This window comes from Bubalus bubalis, chromosome 16 (assembly GCF_019923935.1).
Source record: "Bubalus bubalis isolate 160015118507 breed Murrah chromosome 16, NDDB_SH_1, whole genome shotgun sequence".
NCBI lineage: Eukaryota > Metazoa > Chordata > Mammalia > Artiodactyla > Bovidae > Bubalus > Bubalus bubalis.
In genome coordinates this window covers 6,638,087-6,646,570 of record NC_059172.1, presented here as the reverse complement: position 1 = coordinate 6,646,570, position 8,484 = coordinate 6,638,087, and the positions used below count along the sequence as shown (strand labels likewise).

General features: G+C 36.4%; 1 protein-coding gene across 1 annotated transcript; it reads left to right on the top strand.

The window, feature by feature from the left end:
* The first annotated feature begins 1,244 nt into the window (after window positions 1–1,244).
* LOC123464971 (olfactory receptor 4A47-like) lies at window positions 1,245–2,174 on the top strand. The gene has a single exon (XM_045162858.1). It carries the CDS (start codon window positions 1,245–1,247, stop codon window positions 2,172–2,174), a length of 930 nt encoding a protein of 309 aa, XP_045018793.1.
* Window positions 2,175–8,484: the final 6,310 nt, after the last annotated feature.

The following is an 8,484-nucleotide window of genomic DNA, read 5'->3' as shown; positions in this document are numbered from 1 at the left end:
ACAGTTCTTGTTACTTTCAAAATTAAAAGGAGGAGAAAGTACTTTTGTTTATGTTCCTGTTTGTCTACGTTTTGACTGTGGTGGGCAATTTTCTAATTATAGTCACTGTAGCTGTCAGTAAGACCCTGAACACACCAATGTACTTTTTTCTTGCTTGCTTATCATGTATGGATATTGCTTATTCCTCTTCTATGAGTATGATTAGATTATAGTCTAGGATTTTTGAGCAGTAGCGTGATGTCATTTGGGCTGCTTCAGGAGAACTGATTCTTGGAGGCTAGAATAAACATGGAGAGACTTGATAGGCGTCTATTGCAGTGGACCAGGAAGAAATTAAGAAGTAGGGCATGATCAAATTTCTGATATATTTTCATAGTAGAGTGAATAGCATTTATTAAAGTTTTATGAGAGTAACAAATGAATGAAGAGTACAGCAATTTTTTGTCTGAAGGGTAGTATGATAAAAGATAGCACTTAATGAGATAAATAGGGAACACCTCTTTAAATTTTGTATAGAAAATGCTTATGGTTATTACAGACATTTTAAAAGTTTTTAAATACTAAATTGCCATTCACTTGGATGTCAAAATTAGAGATGTTGCATATCCAAGTTTTCAAATTAAGAGGAGGAGTAGGGGTTGGGGACACAAAATTACTGCTGTAGAATTTAATTGTCAGGAAAAGGGAAATAACCATCTAAAAACCTAAGAAGTGTCAGTGAGGTCTGAGACAGTTCAGTACAGGGAACTTCCTCACAGTTTGATCTACCCACATTGATTATGTAAATTACCTCAAGTGGGCCTCAAGTATTAGACTTTTGTGGCTTTATAAATGTACTTTTTGGATTTCTCCTCCTTATTTTCTTTATTCATTCATTTCTTTTTTACACTCAGCTGAAGCTTTGCTTCCTCTGGAAAGTCTTCTGTTATACCTGTTTAATATACTCCTGTACTATGACTCTTAGCACTGTTTGAATGTTCATTTAATGGCACTAATAGGGTGGGTCTGGAGTTGGTTGATTTCTCGTTATGTCATAGCACTGAAGGAAAGAAACTCTGCCTTCAACCCGATAATAAAAATGTCCATGACACATTAGACACAGATAGTTGTTCTATACTCATTCTTCCAACAAATGGAAAATAAAAAATTCTCATACATTTTAGCATTTTACCCCTTTAACTTCCCCTCCTTGTTTTGTAGGTAAGTTGCTTCTACTGTATGAAGTCAGCTCCTGTTCAGATTAGATGGAATCAAGAAACAATGTAACCTACTTTGTTCTCCTGGGACTCACACAGAATCCAAAGGAGGAGAAAGTACTTTTGTTTATGTTCCTGTTTGTCTACCTTTTGACCGTGGTGGGCAATTTTCTAATTATAGTCACTGTAACTGTCAGTAAGACCCTGAACACACCAATGTACTTTTTTCTTGCTTGCTTATCATGTATGGATATTGCTTATTCCTCTTCTATTACCCCCAGATTGATCTCAGACTTGTTCTTTGGAGAAAAAACCATAACCTTTAAATCTTGCATGACCCAGCTATTTATAGAGCACCTTTTTTCTGGATCAGGGGTTTTCCTTCTGCTGGTGATGGCCTATGACCGCTATGTGGCCATCTGTAAGCCCTTGCATTACTTGGTGATCATGAAGCAGAGGGTGTGTGTTGGGTTGCTAGTGGTGGCCTGGGTTGGAGGTTTTCTGCACTCAGTAATTCAACTTAGCACTATTTATTGGCTCCCATTCTGTGGCCCAAATGTCATTGATCACTATATGTGTGACATGTACCCCTTATTGAAACTCGTCTGTACTGACATCTATGTCACTGGCATCTTAGTTGTGGCCAATGGGGGACTGATCTGCACTATAGTGTTTCTGCTCTTGCTCGTCTCCTATGGAGTCGTCCTGCACTCTCTGAAGAACCTGAGTCAGGAAGGGAGGCGGAAAGCCCTCCAGACCTGTGGTTCCCACATCACTGTGGTTGTCTGCTTCTTTGTTCCCTGTATTTTCATATATGTAAGACCTGCTAAGACCTTCGACATTGATAAATCATTGAGCGTGTTCTATACAGTCATAACCCCCATGCTGAACCCATTAATCTACAGTCTAAGAAATTCTGAGTTAATTTATGCTATGAAGAAGCTCTGGAAAAGAAACATCATATCCCATATTAAATAAATGCATCATCCATCATGAAGGGAGTCATTTGACATCAAGGTTCATTTTCTTGGAACGCAGAAGTCATATTAAAATTTGTTCTGATTTCTCTTTCTTCGAAGAGTTTATGGTAATTATAATTAAAGATTACAATTAAACAACCAGGGTATAATAACAGTTTACCTACCTACTAGAATTAATTATCTTGTTTATCAGTGTACCTAGAATGGTGTAATGCCTATATAGCAAGGAATTAATATGTAATGAATTAGCGAGTAAATTGTTCATAGTTATACTGAGTTTTCACCAACTTATGCATTTATATTTTTTATTCTTTTTCAGAGACAGTGTAATTTTTATTTAGCATCTTGTCATTTAAGCTAACATTTTTACTTATACAGTTTAAAGTACATAATTATATATGGCTTGCCTTTACTGTATTTCATTTGTATTATACAGCACTTTTACTTTTGTACTTTCAGTGTTTACAATGAAGCTGAAGTAAAATAGATAATAATAAATAGCATAAGTGAAAACTAAATGCTACGAAAGTGTAGTCACTCAGTAGTGTCTGACTCTTTGCAACCCCATGGACTCTAGTCCACCAGGCTCTTCTGCCCATGGAATTCTATAGGCAAGAATACTGGAGTGGATTGCCACTCCCTTTTCCAGGGGATCCTCCCAACCCACGGGTGAAACCCCGGTCTCCCGTATTGCAGGCAGTTTCTTTACCATCTGAGCCACAAGGAAATCCAAACAATATGAGGTGAAATGTAAAATGAATTTTCTATTTTTCTCTCAGCTTCTTTCAGTCCTCATTCTCAGAGGCTGACCCTAAATTTGTTTCTTAATTTTCATCTAGTAATAATCTTTGCAGATGCAAGTGTATTCTCTATATGTATATGTATTTGTTTCTTTCTATATATGTATCACTTGCTTTTGCTATGCAATATCTTGAAGATATTTCCATGCCAGTCCCTATATATTTCTTAAATTTTCTCATTTTGCAAAACACTCTTCATAAATTTATATCAAAATTAATATGTCCATTCCTTTCATGAGATTCCCAAACTTTTCTATGACAGTTATATTTCCAATAAATGTATGTTTTAGAATATGTGCAAATATAAGTTCCTAGGTGTAGAATTGTTGATATTACATTTGATTCAATGGTCAAGTAGTATATGCATTTAAAATGCTGATATTGATATTTATTGCCAAACTATAATCCTCTTTTTTAAAATTAATTTTTAATTGGAGGAAAATTGCTTTGTAATATTGTGTTGGTTTCTGCCATACAACAGCCCAAATCAGATTTAATTATACATATGTCACCTTCCCTCCTAGCTCAGTCAGTAAAGAATCTGCCTGCAATGCAGGAGACCTGGGTTTGATTCCTGGGTTGGGAAGATCCCCTGGAGAAGGAAATGGCAACCCACTCCAGAATTCTTGCCTGGAGAGTCCCATGAACAGAGGAGCCTGACAGGCTACAGACCATGGAGTCGCAAGAGTCGGACATGACTTAGTGGCTGAACCAGCACCACCTCCATCTTGAGCCTCCCTCTCCTTCCCCAACTCAGCCCCTGTAGATCACCACAGAGTGCCAAGCTAGGCTCCCTGTGTTATATAGAAACTTCTCACATTATCTCTTTTACACAAGGAAGTGTATATATGCCGATGCTACTTTCTCTGTTTATCTCACTCTTTCCTTCCCCTACTGTGTCCACGACTCCCATCTCTATATCTGCGTCTCCATTTCTTTCCTGCAAATAGGTTCATCAACACCATTTTTCTAGATTCCATATAGATACATTAATATACTATATTTGTTTTTCTCTTTCTGACTTACTTCACTCCGAACTACTGCTCTTGAGGTTGTACTAACAGCTACTGTGTCTGTGCTTAGCTGTGTCCTTCTCTTTGTGACTCCATGGACTGTATGTAGCCTGCCAGGCTTCTCTGTTCTTGGGATTTTTCAGGCAAGAATACTGGAATGGGTTGCCATTGCCTCCTCCAGAGGATCTTCACTCAGGAATCGAACCTGTATCCTTTGTGTCTTCTTTATTCACTGAACCATCGAGAAAGCAGCACTAACAACTACTGTCCTGCCCATGCTGCTGCTGCTGCTAAGTCGCTTCAGTCGTGTCCGACTCTGCGACCCCATAGTCCATGTAATGACCAGTACTTGATAAACATTTATCACATCTGATTAAAGTTACTTTTTACTTTAACTGCAAATCTTTTGATATAATTGAGTTTGAGTATCTTCCTACATTTTTAATTTGATTTGTATTTATTTGTGTTATATATATATATATGTTTTTAATCTGATTCAATTTTTGATTTTTATGAGAGAATTTTAATTAAAAAAAATTATCTCTTTACATTGTATATACAGTTAATGTTTTCTGGCTATATGTTTTTAACTTTTTATCCTATGTAGAATTATTTTTGCATGTAAAATTTTTTGTAGCTTACATTAAATTAAAAAAATTATATCTTGCTTAGGAAGAATTTTCTCATTTCATTTGCACCAAAAGTTCTTCAATTTTTTTTGCATTTAATTTTTCAAGCATTTTTCATATCTTACATCTTATAACATTTGATTCATCTTGAATTTATTTAGGAGTTTAAATAGGGGTTGATTTTATTTGTTCTGTAAATTTTAGAATTTTTAAAAAATATTCACATATTATCTTTTTGCCATTGATTTGAAATTCTGACTATTGTATTTTGAACTCCCAATGTATTTGGGTCCAATTCAAAACTTTAATCTTTTTCACTGATCTCTTTATTCATGTACACACTGGCACATAATTGTTATGATATCTAAGATATTTTGACGTGAAGACTCTAGCAGTCACTTATTAGTATTCTTTCTCAGAATTTTGCCTTAGCCTGTATATTTCTATTTCAAAATTATTAAAACTTAAATAATAAATTAAGTATAGCTAAGATAAAGCTGTTTAAATTAAAGTTAGCTTAAAATTGTGAAAATAAATTTAAAATATGTTCAAAACTATTATTTTCATTAAGATTCCCATTAAGAAGGTTAAGAAGAGCTTATGCCTTTAGAGTATAAAAAAACTGTTATCCAGATAAGAATTGGTGTCTTCAGTTAACAAGCCACCTATTGTAACGTTGGGTTGAACTTGCAGTTCCTGCCCGTGTTTCTAATCCCTTGTAGACAGCTGCTGTGCTTTAGCTATGACACCTAAAATGCTACCTGACACTTGCTTTAGGAAAAAATCATCTCTTTCAAGGAAGTTCAGGACTTAAATCACTGCTGAGCATCTTGTGCTGCTGAGATCTTTTTTCTATGTGCTGTGCTGTCACCTCAGTCCTGTCTGACTCTTTGCAACTGTGTGGATCGTGGCCCGCCAGGATTCTCTGTCCATGGGCTTTGCCAGGAAGAATATAGCCACAAAAAAAATAAAGAAGGAAAGAAAGAATAAGAAAAATAAACTAAAAAAAATGTGTTAGGATGCAGTTTTAGAGATTTTTTTTCTGAAATGAGACCATGTTTATTTTATTATGACTTATTACAACCCCAGGTGGCGCTAGTGGTAAGAAATCCACCTGCCAATGCAAGAGATGCAAGAGACTTGGGTTTGCTCCCTGGATTGGGAAGATTCTCTGGAGCAGAAAGTGGCAACCCACTCCAGTATTCTTGGCTGAAAAATTCCATGGACAGAGGAGCCTGGCAGGCTACTCAAGTAGATTACATAATCCTTGGATATTGACAATACACACTAGTATATTTAAAATAGATAATCAACAAGGACCTACTCTATAACACAGGTAACTCAATATTTTGTAATAACCTAAATGGAAAAAGAATTTGATAAAATAGATACATATATATGTATAACTCAGACCCTTTGAATTAGACCTGACACTAACACATTGTTGATCAACTGTACTCTACTATAAAATAAAAATAAAAAATAAAGAATTTAATTTACTGGTTTTGCCATTGGATTGACATATTTACCTCTTAAATAAGTTACCCAAGTTTATCTGAAGCCAATGATATTTGCATATACTTTGGGCTATCGAGGTACAGTTTATGTTCCCCTCATATTTCAACTAATGAAGTCACCTTAGATTTTTTTTCTTTTCTTTTTCCTTTTAAGAAACCAACTTCATTTTTTTTTTTTTTGACATGGAATGCAACCCACTCCAGTATTCTTGCCTGGGAAATCCCATGGACAGAGGAGCCCGGCGGCCTACAGTCCATGGGGATGCAAAGAGTTGGACATGACTGAGCAACTAACACATACACTGTTTTATTTATTTATTGGTTGCACTGGGTCTTCGTTGCTGCACACGGGATTTCTATAGTTGTGGAGAGTGGCGGCTGCTCTCTAGTTGTGGTGCGTGGGCTTCTCATTTCTGTGGCTTCTCTTGTTGAGGAGCACAGGCTGTTGGTGCACGGGCTTCAATAGTTGCAGCATGAAGCCTCAGTAGTTGTGACTTGCTGCCTCTAGGGTGCCTGGGCTTCAGTAATTGCAGCACCGGGGCTCATTCGTTGTGGCTAGAGGACCCTGGAGTATGCAGACTTCGGTAGTTGTGGCGTGCGGGCTCTCTAGTTGTACCTCTCAGGCTCTAGAGCGTGTGCTCAGTGGTTACGGAGCATGGGCTTAATCGTTCTGCAGCATGTGGAATCTTCCCGGACCAGGGATTGAACCTATGTCCCCTTCACTGGCAGGTGGATTCCCATCACTGCACCACCAGGGAAGTCCCTTAGTTCTTACATTTATTTGGAAAATTGTGCTCATATATACATAAAGAAGGCTGAGTGTCAAAGAATTGATGCTTTTGAATTGTGTTGCTGGAGAAGACTCTTGGGAGTCCCTTGGGCAGCAAAGAGATCAAACTAACCAATCTGAAAGGAAATCAACCCTGACTATTCATTGGAAGGGCTGATGCTGAAGCTGAAGCTCCAATACTTTGGCCACCTGATACAAAGAGCCAACCCATTAGAAAAGACCCTGATTTTGGGAAAGATTGAAGGCAGGAGAAGGGGACGACAGAGGATGAGACAGTTAGATAGAAGCACGAACTCAGTGAGCATGCCTTTGAGCAGACTCTGGGAGATTAACAAAGGACAGGGAAGCCCAGTGTGCTGCAGTCCATGGGGTCAGCAAAGAGTTGGACATGGCTTAGTAAAACATACATAACAAAATTTACAATTTTAATCATTTTAAAGTGACACCTACTTGTTATGCAAACATTACTGCTGTCCATCTGTAAACTTTTGCAACTTCCCAAACTAAAATTTCAGTCATTAAACAAAGTTCTCCATATAAGCTCATGGAGCCCCAGGCAACCCACCATTCTACTTTCTGTTTATGAATTTGACTGCTTTAAGTGCTTCATGTAAGTGAAATCATATGATAATTGCTTTTTTGTGATTGCCTTTTTATAACTTGTTATATTTTCCCCACTCTTGGTACCAAGAGTTACCCAAATACTCTTGATGCCCTTTTTGAAAATTATCTAAAGACATATACAAAGGTTTATTTCTAGGCTTTCTATTTTATTCCATTAGTCCATCATCCATCTTTATTTGAATACTGGTGCTATGATTACCATCGCTTTGTATAATATGTTTTAGAGTCAAGAAGTATGAGACCCCCAGCTTTCTTTCTTTTCAAGATTGTTTTGGCAATTTCGAGTCCCTGAGATTTCATATGAATTTTAGCATGAATTTTTCTGTTTCTGCAAAATCAGTTTTGCTATTTCAATCTGTAGATCACTTGAAGTAGTATTAACAACTTAATACTTTTAAGTGTCCCACATCATAAATGTCCTTTCACATTTGTGTGTGTTCCATAATATCTCTCAGTAACCTTTTGTAATTTTCAGTTTACAGGACTTATCTCTTTGGTTAAGTTTATTTAAATATTTTATTCTTTTTTGATGTTTTTGTACATGGAATTACTGTCTTAATTTTTCCTTGAGTTGCTAATTACACATAGAAATTCAACATCATTTCATAAAAAAACTCTCAACAATTGGAAATAGAAGGAAGGCACCTTGGCATAAAAAAGTCCATATATAACAGATCTATAGCTAACATCATCCCCAACATAGAAAGGTTGAAATCTGCCCAAATAAAATCTAGAATAAGACAAGTCCTTTTATAACAAGTCCTTTTATAACAGCACTGCTATAAAAATTCCTTTGAAAAGTTTATATTTTTCTAGATACAGGTCTTGTCATCTCTGATGACAGGAGATAATTTTATTAATTTTTATTTAGTATTACTTTCTGGAACAGTGCTTCTAATGGCAGTCACTTCATACCTTTCAATCACAGCTTAAAT